The sequence below is a fragment of the Ambystoma mexicanum genome, chromosome 12 (assembly GCF_040938575.1).
Source record: "Ambystoma mexicanum isolate Mex_15411 chromosome 12, UKY_AmexF1_1, whole genome shotgun sequence".
Lineage (NCBI taxonomy): Eukaryota > Metazoa > Chordata > Amphibia > Caudata > Ambystomatidae > Ambystoma > Ambystoma mexicanum.
In genome coordinates, this window is record NC_090936.1 from 1,219,573,553 (window position 1) to 1,219,590,131 (window position 16,579).

Genomic DNA, 16,579 nt, shown 5'->3' on the forward strand with positions numbered 1-16,579 from the left:
AGGTAAGTTATGCAAAAAGGCTTCTCCTACCTCGAGAGTGAGTTCAGGGTCTGTTAGGAAGATTTATCAGTGTTATGCCAACACCCCTCTCCTAGTAAGAACCCCAGCACTTTTTGCAGGGCTTCTGGACCTTTTTTCTTGTTCTGTTTAATGAGGGGAGCCCCCCGCCCAAATCATTCTTTTCTGCTCTAATCATGGGGACCCTGTTCTATTGTTATAATTGTTCATTTATTTATAATTGTTCATTTATAATGCACTAATACCTGGAGTGGATTCTAAGCGTGGGATCGAGATTCGAACCTGTGTTGCGCTGCTTTGTCTTGCTTCCAAAACAAATGCTTTGCCACTGAGCTATCCTTCCTCCCCTAATGTTATACTCTTCCTCCCTCCATATATTTTACGGCGTATTGCTTTCCTCCATACCTTTTTAAAGGCATCAGCATTTCACGTTTGCTGCACACAGCACCCTATGTGCAGTGTTGCTGGGAGCCCTTTGGGCTCTCCTTTCTATGGTCTTTTATTTTCCTTAAGAACTACTGCTCTTAAGCATAAAGGGATACGTTGTATCCTTCCTAAAACTTTTCCTTTTGAGAGATGAGCACACACCACCTTATGTGGAGTGCTGAGGGGATACCTCGTATCCCCCTTCTCTCTGCTCCTTGTAACTTTTTAGTTACAGTAAAAACCCTATAGTTATGGCTGGTGGCAGTGGACGTAATCTACTGGCTTTTGTGCAATTTTCCACTGCAAGCTGTTTTCACAACTGTGGCTATGCACACCTATGTTCCAACATGGTGGCTCATTTCTTTTTTCTCAATTTTGTATGTGTTTTTTTTTTCCTTTGCCATCCTGTGATTGGGATATCTTGATGTGAGTTTTGTCTTTGTCGGGAACCCTCTGCGTCCGCCGAGGCTGCAGTGTGTGTGCGAGGGCAGGAAGCATGGGGAGGATTCTGAAACTCTATCCTTTGTCTGCTGATATGCCTGAAAGGAACCAGTTCCTGATTGGACAGCCACCCGCCCCTGTCTGTAAGCTGCAGGGAGAGTTTGTAGAGGATGAATGGGAAATCCGGATGAAAGGTGAGGTTCCTGAGGCAGAGGGAAGTCGACACTGAAACAGAAGATCCGAAGCAGAAGACCAGAGACCCCTGCCGACCCTTCCAGTAACCACGAAGAGACCACTGTAGTCCTGACCCCGTTTTCAAATCGACAGAGGTGCTCTGAAGTGGATGACTCCTTCCCTTTGGCTGGTAGGACCAACTAGCCATAAAATGACCTGCTGATCAAGCCCATGCCCTGTAATGCTGTGACCTGAACTTTGGTGAACTGCAGTTGGACCCCAGAGACAAGACCCCCATGTTCGGAGTCCCCTCAACAGAGGGCGGAACGACCGGGTGAAAATTGTTCATTGTTGGAGCTTGTAAAAAGGCGCCAAGACCGCAGACTGACATGCGAGTATGAAGAATTCCTTGCTCAGGGTCCTTTGTCTCGAATTCTGCTACGACATCCCTTCCAGAGTCCCCCCCCCTTCATCACCATGACCAAGGAACAGGAGACCGGGTCCACCGCTGCTGCATAGGAAAGACTCCAGCTGCATCTTCATCACTCCTCGGGTACTGTGGGGCTCGGGGTAGTACTTACATCAAGCCAAACTGGTGCTCCTGTGTTACTGGAATGCTGTATCAGATGTTTGGGTATTACCCATACCACTTGCCCATGCCTAATGCTTGTGTTAGTATAGGGCGTCTGTTCCAAGTTCTCTGATAACATTTCTTTATTCTATCAAAGCACCCTACCTGAAAGTAATTAAAGTATCCTGTGGAACTTTCCCTTTTTTGCTGCTGCGCATCTCTTTGCACCCCATCTCTACTGACTAGTTAGGGATGGACAGCTGAAGTATTGAAATCATTGAAAAGTCTTACAAAGTAGTATATTGCTGTTGCTGGTGTTGAATAACCCTTTCTCCTTACAACAGAACATTGTCTGAGTGACTTTAATAAGTTAATTGAACTATCATTGAACTGTGTTGCTGACTGATACATTTCACTGCTATTTGGCTTACTCGCCTGAAAAAAAGTGTTGCTGATGTTTTATATTGAGTTGATTAGTTGAAATAGTACTTGCATACCTGAATATAACTTTGCCTTGTGTATATAAAAAAAATGTCTATTTTACTAGAACTACAAGTGTGTACGAGTTTCTTTGGGCCTTTGTATTGACTGAGTTCATTAAACTTAACTACAGCTCGCATCTTCCTCCTACGATGAGCCTGGCTGCTCTGCCATTCTACCAAACCTTTGGGTAGTACAGACGTATACTAAGAGCTGGGGCCAGTAAGGCAAGGAACGTTTTATAGAGTCTCACTGTTTGGTAGACATTAGGAAAACTACAGGGTCCAAGCCATGGAAAGATGGCTGTCCATGAAAGGAAAGTATCAAAAAGAAACTCTCAATAATAACCTGGGGGCTGGCCTATGCCAGCTCGCCCATTACAGACACACAGGTGTGGTGTCTAGACAATCATGCAGGCCCTAAAACCACCAAAGACCCAGGCATTCGCACACTTGATGTAGATGGGGAAGTTTATGGGACTTTTAACGCTTCTATGTGATTACAGCGAATACATGTCTTGGGTGTATCTCTTAAGGGCAATGCTCGCCTTTGAAGCAAGATGACGCAGAGCAACACGGCTTCGATCCCCGGGTCCGCACTTAAAAACCTCTGGGTATTAAGCGCATTATAAATAACCAATTACAATTACATAACTGAGAATGCTTTTTCAGCGAAAAGAATAACAGTGAAAAAATATCGCCCTCAAATCTGTTTCTTTATGTGCTTACCTCAACCCCATTCCCACCCATTTTACCCCCTTACCCTATATCTATTTTTGAAAAACATTCAATGTCGATGTTTTTGTTTCTCTGTTATATCATTCTCTGTAATTGTATTTTCTATTATCACTGGATACCCTTTTAACAAGTCTACACCACTTTAAACTACACCTATGGGTACCATTGTTGCCTCAAAATGAGCCCACATTAGCAGAGTGGCCATTTGGTCATCTCCGATAAAGGGATGGTCCAAAACGGAATGGCCCTCTGCAGCACAAAAACAGCTGCATTAGTACCCTAAGGGCTACTACATAGGTGCATTGGACTACTAATGTGGCAAACCTGGCTACAACCCTGGTGACACCAAAGCTAAACATCAGCTGCCACTAGTGAAATTCACCCAAAGTACACTTTCCTGGGAATAGCCACCCTGGAACCACAATTGTGTGCTTCAACAGCAACCGTGCCCTCACAGCCATGTGGGCAACTAAGGGCAGCAAACATAAATCATCCTTTCCTCATGGTTGACTATTGCATCTGTCCAAACTGTCAAAATATAGATCGTCTGTGCCCTTGGCCTATTTGGGTCCACACCTTAGCAGGATCTCATCTCATGAAAACATGACTGCCTAGATTACACATGTTATTGCAGCGTACTGCACCAATTGCATATATAGCCGAGATGTGTGTTGGTCGCATTCGCTGGCAGAGCTCACATTCACATTGTATAATGTGTGCATTTCCGTGTAACCTTGAACTGCAACTGAAAATCTCGCAGCACCTTTAAAAAAGGTTTAAATGTTTCATAGTCTCAAAAAGGTGGATATTTGACACCTTCCCATTCTCCCCCAATGCTCAGGCCAAGAGTCAAGACTTTGACATTCTGTCTCAAGTACACCTACACCTACAAGTACAACGACCCTAACGATACGCACGCATCATCCCTCACCAATGCCCTAGCAGAACATAACTATACTCAAATCGTCACACTACCTACACATCAGAAAGGTAGAACCATCGACTGGGTCACAGCCCACAATTGCAACATCACTTGCAAAACACCCCAACCTCTCGCATGGACAGACCATCTCTTTATACCGTTCGACATCAACAATCCCAATCCCAAACAATCCCTGCTCGCACCTGCCTGTCTAACCAGAAATAAGCGAAATATCACAGCAGATACCCTCATACCACTAGTTCTCCCCCTCCTTAACTCGCTCCCAACCACCGCTGACCTCAGCCTCCTAGTAAACACATACAATGACGTCATATCAAGCGCCATCGATGCTGTGGCCCCACTCAAGTCACGTAAAGGCAAACCTAGAGCGCATCTGAACTCATGGTTCACACCTGAACTCAAAATACTTAGAAAACAGAAAGCCAAGTTGGAAACCCTATGGAAAACGACCCTCTCAGCCGAAAACAAATCTGATGACCATCTCCTCCCATTACAAAAAAAGAGATAATCCGCACTAAGAAGGAAGCCTACAATGTGAGAATTGATGAGGCAGGATCCTCTACGAAAGAACTCTTCACCATCTTGAAGGAATTAGAAAACCCCAACCCACCTATAGACACTTGCGCAAAAGACAAACCCTGGTGCACCGGTATCCAAAATGTCCTTGCCAACAAAATCTCTGCCCTCCAAACTAAAATTGAGGCTAAACGACTACAACTATCCAATAGTAACCCCTCCACCCCCAGCACATCGACCCCCACCAAAACCTCTGCTGGATTCACATTCAAACAGGTCACCACACTGGAAGTCCAAAAGATCATAGCATCCCTCAAACCCTCGAACTGCAAGGGGGATAGCTGTCCTGCAAGAGACCACTCTCCCTTCATCTCCAAACTCATAAACCTTTCCTTCTCCACCAACTCTATACCTGGCAACCTGAAACAATCATGGGTTCTCCCCCTTCTCAAAAAACAATCTTTAGACCCAGCCATTCCCACAAACTACAAGCCAATCACCACGGTTCCCTTCCTGCTAAAAATCCTCGATAGAGTTGCATACTTACAAATTCAGGAATACTTAGAATCTAATCAACTACTAGGGCTACGTCAATCTTGCTTTCGACCGCAGCATGGAACTGAAACGGCCCTGGTTGACCTCAAAAGTCAGATTGGTGACATCAAAGACAAAGGAAAATCTGCCATACTACTCCTTCTTGACCTCTCGGCAGCTTTCGACCTGGTCGATCATAAAATACTATGCTACCCCCTCTCATCCACCGCCCATTTCTCACCTTCAGCTGTCAGCTGGATACAATCTTTCTTAGCCAATAGAACGATGAGTCTTCTCACTGGCAGCTGCAGCAGATCCAATCCCTATCACCTGTGGCGTCCCTCAAGGATCTTGCGTCTCCCCCACCCTTTGCAATATTTTTTAAAAACCCCTCTTTGACAAATTGGACCATCTGGGTGTCACCTACACTAATTATGCAAATGACACCCAGATACTCCTCACCATCTCGGGCAACTACCAGGCTGACGTCACCAGGATCAACGAAATCTTCTCCATCATTCAGGCATGGATGGCCACACATGGCCTCTGCCTGAATGATGAGAAGACGGAACTTCTCCTGGTCGGCTCTCCTAATAATCTACAGAAACTCAGCCCTGCTTATTCCAACATCACCATTGATGGCAACACCATCCCCGTGGCCAAACACGTCAAAATCTTAGGCTTCTATCTCGACGCCAATACCAACCGGTCAAAACAAGTCAACATGACCGCCTCTTTTACCGCCTACACCGGGAAATCAGAGCTTGCAGACCTTTTCTATCCAAGAATAGCTGCCTCACACTGGCGAGAGCGCTTATACAATCTAAGCTTGACTACTGTAATAGCCTTTACTTAGGGGCTAACCAAGCCATAGTTAATAAACTCCAAGTTCTCCAAAACAACGCGCTGCGCGCAGCATTAAACATCCCAAGGAAAGAGCACATCTCCCCGTTCAGAATCGCTTGCAAATGGCTCTCCATTCAACAAAAAATCGACCTAAAAACCCTTTGCCTCACTTACAAAATCCTAAAGCCTCTTTCCACCCCGTACCTTACCAACAAACGCTCCTTGAAACCCAACACTAGAATGACCAGATCTGCCAACACCCTCTGCCTCATGGTGCCCAGATTCTCCTCTAAAAGAGCTGATGGCTCAAGCTTCTCGGTCATCGCCCCTCAACTTTGGAACTCCCTACTGTTGATCATCAAATCTGCCCCCTCATCCCATATGTTCAGGAAGGTAGTCATCGGTCGGCTACTGGACAAACAATCTAATCCTCAGCCAGACTAAAACCACGCATACTGTATATACTGTACATACCTTTCGATTGCTTCTATTGCTTACCTTAATGACACTGTCTGTATATATTGTACAGTATAACTGTAAATACTACCCATACTGTGCCTACTGTAACTTGTCTAAGCACCCTTTTACTCCAGGGTCTGGTGTGCTATATAAATAAAATAAACAAACAAACCTAACATGAGCCAAGTGGTAAGAGCTTGGCTGTCACTGTCATTTTAAGAGTGATTACTGATTGTTCTAGGCACTGACATGTTTTATTTCTCAAATGAAATGCATCACACCCTCCACCCCCAAATCGGGAATGGGCATTGCCACACATTCACATTTGGATGAAATCTGCAAATATGAGCGTATTTAATTAGATGTGAGGTCCTGATACACAGTGTTAGAGAGAATTCTCAGAAATGTGCAAATTCCCTTCCTCCTTAGAGAGACGTCAGCTCTTATTGCTGGACTTTAGTACTTTTAATTTCTAACCTGCAGAGAGTGAGACCTTTTTCTCACACTCATGTATTTTTCTGTGATTTGGACTCTGTTTCTTTTGACTTTGAAGTCTGAGAAACTCCATAGGCGGCATCTTTACATTGTAACACAAAGCATCTTCAGTGCAGTGCCACAGGGTAGTCTCTTATATTTCCCAAAGTTTTAAATACCTTCTCTTGGATAAACTACTGTTTCCAAGAGCAGTAAAGTGAAATGGACTTTTCTTACATTTTGTAACTTTCTAGACCCAGCACACACTATCTTCCAATAGAGTGCTGGAGGGGTTACTTAGTATCCCCTTTGTCTAGCTTCTCATGTAAACATTTTATGTTACCCTTTCTACAATTAAATGCTGGTGGCAGCGGTTTATTTTTTCCTACCGTGGTATGCTTTTACCGCAGGCTGTGTTCGTAGCTGCAGTAAAGCGCCCATGGGTGCCCATTTTGTCAAAATGGCCCCAGTCTTCTTTTTTTTGCCATTTCTTGTTGGAAAAATCTTCCTTGAGATTTACTCTGTGCACCAAACCATGTTTGGATCCCTTTGTTCATTTTGTCTTTGGCGGGCTTCACTGCTGAAGCCCACCTCTGGCTCCAGCTTGTCTGGCAGGGGCAGGAAGTGAGGGAGGCGCCCAAAACTCCCTGTGCTTAATCACCTTTGTTACAGGAATGCACCCAAAGGGGATTGGCTGGCAGGCTGTGTTTGGAGGACAGCCACCCTGCTGTGTGAGTGACAGCTAGGCTGCAAATAAATGGAAGAAACCTGCATAAAAGGTGAGGCTTTAAGGCTTGGAAGGCAGAGTCGACCACTGTACGAAGGAATCTGAAGAAGAACTCGGGAAAGATGCCTGTTGCAACTCCTGGACCGTTGGTTTGCCCGGTGAAGCGGTGCTGCATTGCTGAAGCTCCGAATTCGCCTCGACTAGAGAAGCCCTGCAACGGACGACTTCTCCCCTTGGGTTGGTGGGACCAATCAACCCCAAAGCGAACTTGTCTGGACATCCTCTCGTAGCTGGCTGTACTTCCACTGCTGCTGCAGGAACCGATTGCCAGGGAGAGGAACACCAGAATCGAGTGTCTCATTTTTAAGTCAGACCTGAGCTCCAGGAAGATCCTCTGGACTCCCAGGAAGCAGGACTGACCAAGCCTCTGCCACCTCAACAGAGTGCTAGACCCCAGATGCGAGGAAAGTCCATCAAGGTATCCGAGAAACGCGGTTTGGCTTTTTGCGAGAGCCGTGAGGAGCTGAAACTGCAAATTGCTGCTGATCAGAAGTTTGCCCATTGTTGCCGCTGACCTTCTATTCATAGTGCAGGAGTCCCCAGACGTCCTCCCTCTTGTCCCCACGAGTGAGGCCCAGGAACAACAGGATCTGCAGACCTACACAGGAACAATAGTCGGCTGGACCCAATTTCTTCTAACCAAAGGTACTGGAAAACTAAGGGGACTTACCTCTTGTCGTGTAGCCTTGCTAGTTCTCAGTTGAGACTTGTCTTGGTTGCTCTTGGAGAATTGCTTGCAGCTTTGCACCCCACAGGCCTCCCAGCTTGTGGCCCTACAGTGTTTCTTTTATACAAAAACTTCTAAAACATTGTGCGAGACGTTTTACTTAACTGCAAGACATGCTTCAGCTCACCCAGACATTTGCTCAACTAACATTGGCTGCCCTGGCTCCCCTGAAAGACTCTTCTTATCCTCTGACTTTGTGCTTTGCCTTTCCCACAGGAAAGGGTTAATTTACTTTGCATTGGAGGGTTCAAAAAGTACTTACCTGCTTAAGAATATTTGTTAACCATTGTTTTATTCCTTCCTCTTCCTCTTTTGACACCAAACTCAGTATTGCTCTAAATGTACCAGTGATATATTAATGTCCACAGTGTCCTAGTTTGTCACCTCAGGGTGTAGGAGGAATCTGTGTGCCATCCCAAATGGGTATTTACTGTTTTAAAGAAACTGAGAGTGTGTGTTTTGAAGTATATGTTTGTGTTACATATAGATTGCTCCCTTTTAAAGAAGGCATATACAACTGACTGTTAAATTAATAAATAATTTTTTAATCAAGAAACCTTGAGTGTATGTGTTTATTTGGATACTTGCCACTGAATCTCTGTCTAATAGCCCCACAGCTCACATTGATGCCTCTTGAGATAAGCCTGGCTGTGCAGTCTCTACCAACTTGTGGAGTACATGCTTATACCAAAGGTTGGATTACCTACTGCCAAGAGGCCTAGGCTGGTGCAGTCTCCCACAGGGTACTGCATACAATCTTGCCTAACACAAAGTTATGCAGCAACTTAATGTTGGATATTGTACTCTTTGTATCCTACGTTATTATGGCACATGCTAAAAGAACACAAATACAGCTGTTTCAATGACTGCTTTCCATTTTGGATTTGTCTTTTATTTAGGCAACTTATCGCACACTTGAAAGTTTTCTCCAAGTTTTCGAATCCTCGTTCCCTATTTCTGGAACCAAAGTTGTACGATCTCTATACGCAGGTAAGACATCCATTATCAATCAAATTTGTATTTATATTTATTTTGTATTAGAGTACAGAGCAGTGTAAGTAAATATGGCTGACTGATGAGGGAATCACGATTGTCAACCTTAATGTTAAAGTGGATTTTCAAAATCCTACCTGGGGATGGATTTTAGAAGGCCAGCCTATCATGGTGTCAGGGAGACACTGAAGTCAAGAGAAGGTAGCAGAGTGGTAAGGTTTACTCTGCGGAGTGGTATCAGAGTGTTCTAGGGCTAAAATGGGTCCACACAGAACAACGCTAAGTTAGACCATATACTATGATGTATTTAGACCATATACTATGATGTATTAGGCCTTTAAAATAGACACTAAGCAAGTAAAACCTCTAGTCAAATATTGTCAAACACTTACTATAAAACAGATATATACATTCACCCTCGAGAAGAAAGAAAGCATATGCTTTGATAACCAGTGAAACGCAGGTAAGTACTTGTATGCATGAAATTCAGTAAAAACACAGAATAACCACAGGATTGATCCCCTAACACTTGAGTCCAGCCCTACAATGGTTTGGTGCTTAGTGCCCTAAGGACATCAGTTACAAAGTTATACTTCCCAGGTAGCTTTATTAAGAAATTTGGATAATGCCAGTGGTTATGATCAATCAAAAAGGTAAGCAAAGTTACAGTAAACAAACCAACTCAATCCCAGTTATTAGGATGGGCCAAGGGAATTGATCCATGAAGTGATGGGCCTAGGGAAGCACCTACCACAAAGTCAGGAACAACTAGTTTAGGGACTTCAGACCCATGGGACCGGTATGTTAATCACCTCTTGACTCTGATTTCTCCAGAGATCACTGCTGAGCTTCCAGAATCTGTTGGGGACGGTCTTCTGTGCGTGGTCCAGTCAAGGAAGGCCCAGGGGTCATTAAGGCAGAGGTTACTTTCAGACGCAGGATTTAGTTTGTTGTCTGCTGCTTAGGAACCGGTTCAAGAGCACCTTTAGAGGTGAACACCCAAACAAAGACAAAATGAAGACTTCTGTGAGCCAGGTGACCTCAGGGCACCAATAGGATGCCAAGAAGACTGATTGCAGCAGGAGTCACTATGATCAGGTGGCCACAGGCGATCTTCACGTGATGAACAGCGGAGCAGGGCGTGCATGGCTTGTGTTGATGTAAGTAGGCATCTTGTAGTACACGTTGAAGATCTAAGGATGCACTCTGAATTTTGACGGCAGCACCGAGGAAGCCCAGGAGAGGGTTGGTCTATCCACCAGTTGGTCCAGGGACACCTCCAAAGGCTCAGATCCTGATGAGGGTCTTCTTGAGATCAGGCAGAGGAGCAGGACTTCACCAGGACTTCACTTGAGTTGGTGCTAGTCAGCTGCAGGAGTTCAGTCTCCTCCTAAGAATGAGCAAAAAGACGGGGGTAGCCAAGCAGAAGGCGTTGCTCCCAAACAAAAAATCAGGACAGGGTTCAAAATAAAGCAAAAAGAAAGGGTGTTAGATAAAACACCATGGAAGAAAAGCAGCAGAAGGAAAATCTTTCCTAAAAAAAATCACCACCACTATAACCTGTGTATCCGTGTCCTAGATGTCCCCCATTCCGTGGAGGTCTTGACCCTGTCGTGCCAAGCGTATTCAGCTATCCAGTCTCCATTACCATCTCGCCGGAGCCTGGAATCTATGACTAATGTCCCCCATTCCGTGGAGGTCTTGACCCTGTCGTGCCAAGCGCATTCAGCTATCCAGTCTCCATTACCATCTCGCCGGAGCCTGGAATCTATGACTAATGTCCCCCATTCCGTGGAGGTCTTGACCCTGTCGTGCCAAGCGTATTCAGCTATCCAGTCTCCATTACCATCTCGCCGGAGCCTGGAATCTATGACTAATGTCCCCCATTCCGTGGAGGTCTTGACCCTGTCGTGCCAAGCGTATTCAGCTATCCAGTCTCCATTACCATCTCGCCGGAGCCTCAAATCTATGACTAATGTCCCCCATTCCGTGGAGGTCTTGACCCTGTCGTGCCAAGCGTATTCACCTATCCAGTCTACATTACCATCTCGCCGGAGCCTGGAATCTATGACTAATGTCCCCCATTCCATGGAGGTCTTGACCCTGTTGTGCCAAGCGTATTCAGCTATCCAGTGTCCATTACCATCTCGCCGGAGCCTGTAATCTGACTAATGTCCCCCATTCCGTGGAGGTCTTGACCCTGTCGTGCCAAGCGTATTCAGCTATCCAGTCTCCATTACCATCTCGCCGGAGCCTGTAATCTATGACTAATGTCCCCCATTCCGTGGAGGTCTTGACCCTGTCGTGCCAAGCGTATTCAGCTATCCAGTCTCCATTACCATCTCGCCGGAGCCTGTAATCTATGACTAATGTCCCCCATTCCGTGTAGGTCTTGACCCTGTCGTGCCAAGCGTATTCAGCTATCCAGTCTCCATTACCATCTCGCCGGAGCCTGGAATCTATGACTAATGTCCCCCATTGCGTGGAGGTCTTGACCCTGTCGTGCCAAGCGTATTCAGCTATCCAGTCTCCATTACCATCTCGCCGGAGCATGGAATCTATGACTAATGTCCCCCATTCCGTGGAGGTCTTGACCCTGTCGTGCCAAGCGTATTCAGCTATCCAGTCTCCATTACCATCTCGCCGGAGCCTGGAATCTATGACTAATGTCCCCCATTCCGTGGAGGTCTTGACCCTGTCGTGCCAAGCGTATTCCGCTATCCAGTCTCCGTTACCATCTCGCCGGAGCCTGGAATCTATGACTAATGTCCCCCATTCCGTGGAGGTCTTGACCCTGTCGTGCCAAGCGTATTCAGCTATCCAGTCTCCATTACCATCTTGCCGGAGCCTGGAATCTATGACTAATGTCCCCCATTCCGTGGAGGTCTTGACCCTGTCGTGCCAAGCGTATTCCACTATCCAGTCTCCGTTACCATCTCGCCGGAGCCTGGAATCTATGACTAATGTCCCCCATTCCGTGGAGGTCTTGACCCTGTCGTGCCAAGCGTATTCAGCTATCCAGTCTCCATTACCATCTCGCCGGAGCCTGGAATCTATGACTAGCCAGACCCAATCTTGACACTGAAAGTGACCTATGCACCTGTGGCCCCTGGACCTTCCTCGACTGGACCAAGTCTAGAAGCAAGTGGGTCTATCAGATTTGGGAACACCTTGAAGTGGCTGTTGTAGAAACCGGAGTAAGGTGGGGCCACCCCAATCATAGGGTTGTGTAAGTGTAAAGTCCTGACCTCTCCCTTACCTGGCTTAGATCATTGGTGGCCCATTCAAGGATTTGCCTTTTACAGAGAACTGAAGCCCTCCGCTTCACTGCACTGGCCTTTTTACACAGTGTGTTATGGGGAAGCCGATCAGTCCTTCAGGCTATCAGTAATGGGGGAAACTGTTTCCCTTTGTCTTTTTACCTGGTTACCTTTTGGGCAACCTTAACAGAGCACACAGCATCTTGCAATGCCGTGCAGTTGGGATACGTTTGTATCCCCCTAGTATTTTACACTTGGGATTTTTGGTTTGTTTTATATGTGCATGAAATGATGTACCTTATGTACACTTCTGTAGTTTCTTCACATAAGCTTTATTATTTATAAGTTGCATCAAGCTGTTAAGTATGGAACTCACTGGGTCCCATCACCCAATGCTGTCTTCACTTCAACTGACACTGGACGGAACCCTAACATACACTCACACACTAACGTTCCACATTAGCACTCCAACATTCTCTCAGCTTATGCATACACTGACAAGCACTATACAACAGTGCATAAAGACAAGCTGTGGTAGCGGATACATTTTTACCACTTTTGCATTATTTTATAGTGTGCACATTCGCATTTACCGCGTATGGCTACTAAATGTGACTAGTGCCCTAAAATGGCCATGCCATGAGATTTTTTGCTTGTTCCTTGGTCATATTGTTGTTTGGCCTTCTTCCCATATAAGGTCATGCACTTGTCTGGGAAAGCTGCACCTATTGCGGGCTAGTGATGCCTTTTTGTGTGTGTGGCCCAGGAATTGGGTGGGACTGTCTGGTCCCACTCCACATTAGTGGTGCAAGAGAGTCTGGGTGGGTGGCATGAGGAAAACCCACAATGGTCCCCGATTGGACCATTGCTGGCTGTTTGAATGATGCAGAACCTTACCATTGGTGTGCCTGGACTTGCTTCCAATCAGGATGTATGACAGGAAGAGGACTCCTGCAGCCATTTCTTCCGATTACCTTTTGATCAAAGTATCCTGTGTAGAAGGGCAGATGACTGAAGGTCCGTGGACGACTCCCAAAGAAGCCCAGCATCCTTCTCTGTGACTGGTCCGGTGAAGCCCTGCTTGACTACCTGATCTGTGAAGGCCCTCTACAGTGCTTCAATCCTTGGACTGACGGGACCAACCAGTCTTTATGCATTCTCGAGGATCCAACCGCCCTGAGCATTCAGAAGTGTCCCTGGACCACCCTGTGGAGTGACCAGCTCTCTAGTTGGCTACCTCGGTAGAATCGTCATCCTTCCGCGTTCGTCACTGGAACTTCGGTGGTAGCCAGCTTGTGGGATAAGGTGCCTTCCTGCGGAATTTCAGCATCCCAGCATCGAGGGATCCTGCTTTGGAAGGTCCTCTTCAAATGACAGGAAAGACGCCTGCTGTCACCCGTGTGTGGTAGCCATCACTGGAGCTTGCGTTCCCCCGTCTGGTGAAGTGTCCTGAAGAGGCCTGCATCGGTGCCTTCAGCAATTTCTTCTTCGCAAAGGCTTGCACTCTGCTCCTAGAACCGACCAGAGGAATCCTTACGCCTGCTGCTCCTGGGCACCTTCTACTGGATCCAAAGGCGGGAAAACCTACCTCCAGCGAAAACCCTCCCCCGTGTCCCAGTCGACCAAACTAGTAATCTGGGAAAATTACAACACATTCACATCCCCCTGTTCTCCTTAGAAAAAACCTTACAATAATTCCATTACATCGCCTTTAGATTGTCAGATCAAAAACCTTGTATCTAAAAGATATGAATATTATTTTACTGACCTGTAACTTTGTGCAATATCTTCTGGAACTTTTTCATCACCACAAGAACTCCTCCTACATCTGTCCCATCTCCTAAGAACCTTTGTGACTCTTGGGCACAAGGCCTCATACATCACAGGGATTGGACTTGCAAAGTTAGGGAATCGTTCTTGTGAACTGGTTTTATTCTACTGCATCACTACTTGCATTCTTTTTTTGTCGAAGTTATTGTTTGCATTTCTTTTTTTCAATTAAGTTTTTATTGAACATTTTGCGATAACCGAAAACCAGATACTTTTGCAAAGCACAATTTCAACAAGAAAAAGATCCGGAGTACACCACTTCCCCCCCCATCCCATCCCCACCCTCAAACCCCCCCCCCCCCCCCCCCCCCCCTCCCACCCCAATAGTTACTGAGTACAGAATGGAACCGTAGAACCTGAGGAAAACGAAAACATAGATAAGAGATCATGTATCATATATTTGCTGACCCAAGAGGGTTCCAATTTACCAGCAAACTCAGCGGGTGGCTGAGAGCCTGGGCCCAAGGACAACGGGAAACGAGCTAATAAGCCATGCGTCAAAAAAACTGTCTCAGAGCCTCAGTCTCCATGTAGCAGAACCGGAGTCCAATCCCGCCTGAAGGTTTCCATTTTGTCATCGGCCAACGCTGACAATTTCTCATAGGTAAATATCACCCACAATTTAGACAACCACTCTGGTTTGGATGGTGTTAGCTTACCTTTCCAATTCTGCGTCAGAGCTAACCTCCCAGATTTCAACATACCCTTGATTGCCTGCGGGAAGCCACCCGAGGAGTCCTCTGAGGTTGAAACACCAAACAATATTTCCAGGGCACCTTTGGCCCCAGAGAAACCCATTATGTCTTTGATCCAACTCAGAAGCTCCAACCAGTAGATTTGAACAGACGGGCACTTCCACCACAGGTGAAACCATGTACCCTGATGGCCGCAATCCCTAGGGCACAGGGGGAATAGCCCCCGAAACAGACAGCCTGACCGGGGGGGGGAGATGCCATGCATGAAGGATCTTAAAGTTGTGTTCCATAGCTGCAGTATACAAAGAGCCAGAGAAGAGAACCTCGTATATTCTAGACCAGGTGGAGTCCTCTATTACAAACCCAAGCTTTTCATCCCAGAAGTGTTTAAACCCTTGTCTACCTTGCAGCCGGGCCTTGATTGCATTTCTAAGAACCTAAAGGCCACTGTAGTTTAGACCTCTCTCATACCTGCCTGTGTCTAAGCCTTACAACGCTGCTACTCTACCTTGATTGGGTCTGGCTAGACATCAGTGTCTTTAGCCTGTTCACTGTAGTAGGTTGCCCGCTCAGGATCCACCCCTAGGGTGGATTCTGAAAATCCATCTTAATAGCTTTCAAGGCCATGCTCCCTGAGGCAAAAACCTTTTTGATGAGAACGGCCATCTTCTTTCCCTCTCTATCTAGCGGAAGAGAATACGCCAACCTCAAATTAACTGTGGATGCTTTATACTTATTTATAAGCTCTGCAAGCGGGAGAGCAGGACGACGACTCTGCCGCAGGGCTAGTTCCGGATCAGCAACAGCTGCATTAAAAGGCAATGTGGTCTCCATCTGTGGGCCCCTTTTCAGGATCTGTTCTGGTAATTCACTAGTGGCTTGACTGTGCCCCAAGGCACTGCTATCTCAGCGACCTTCCTTTATTTAGCATCTCCAGATTAGGCGAAGTGTCAAGACCACTGGAATCTTTTAGACCCTATGCCAAATTCAAAATGTCAACCTTGTCGGCCAAAAGGTCTGGCAAAGGAGCTTGTCCGTAGTACACAAGGAGTTCTAAGCCAAAAGGGACAGCCTCGCCATCTTCAATAGGTCCAGCCCTGAAAAAACCAAGTGCTGGACTATGGGATATACGCACATGTCTTCGGCTCGGGCAAGGTGGTCGACGCATTGATCACAAGCTCCAGCGTCAAAAACCGGCACCAACAGTTGCTGTTGGAGGAACCAGGCTAATTTGCAACTCGACTGTGGGACGTCCTTAGCCTACACGGGTGCAGTGGAATGTGGGGGGCCGCTGATGAGGCCGAAGCTGTACTGGTTGAGAGGTTTTTAGGGGTGGTTTACTCGGTCTACACTTCTGATTAGAATAGGCACAGAGCAGGGGGCTTCTAGGATGGATGGCCAGCTTAGCGGTCAGTTCCTTGAGTCCTTTCGGGTTCATTCATTGACGCAAGCTACATTGCTTCACATTGTTGTTCACACGCAGACACCATGCACAACTTTTAATGTGGGTCCGTGATGGACATCTTGTAGTCTCAGCAGCATTTGAAACCCAATGCCTTGGTAACTGGCTTAGTGGCGCAACAAGAAATCGTTTCGCTCGACAGACTGCTGAGTGTGCTGGGACGAAAGAATGGCGGTTATGATGGACTTTCTGTCACTGTTCTCTGG

The 16,579-nt window shown here is 46.4% G+C and overlaps 1 protein-coding gene across 1 annotated transcript in view; it reads left to right on the top strand.

Annotated features, from left to right (window-relative positions):
• UTP20 (UTP20 small subunit processome component) overlaps positions 1-16,579 on the top strand; it is a 1,390,303-nt gene that overhangs the window by 516,607 nt on the left and 857,117 nt on the right. The window contains exon 23 of the mRNA XM_069629877.1: positions 9,033-9,123. Within this exon, the coding sequence (XP_069485978.1) occupies positions 9,033-9,123 (91 nt within the window). The remainder of the gene's footprint in view (positions 1-9,032; positions 9,124-16,579) is intronic.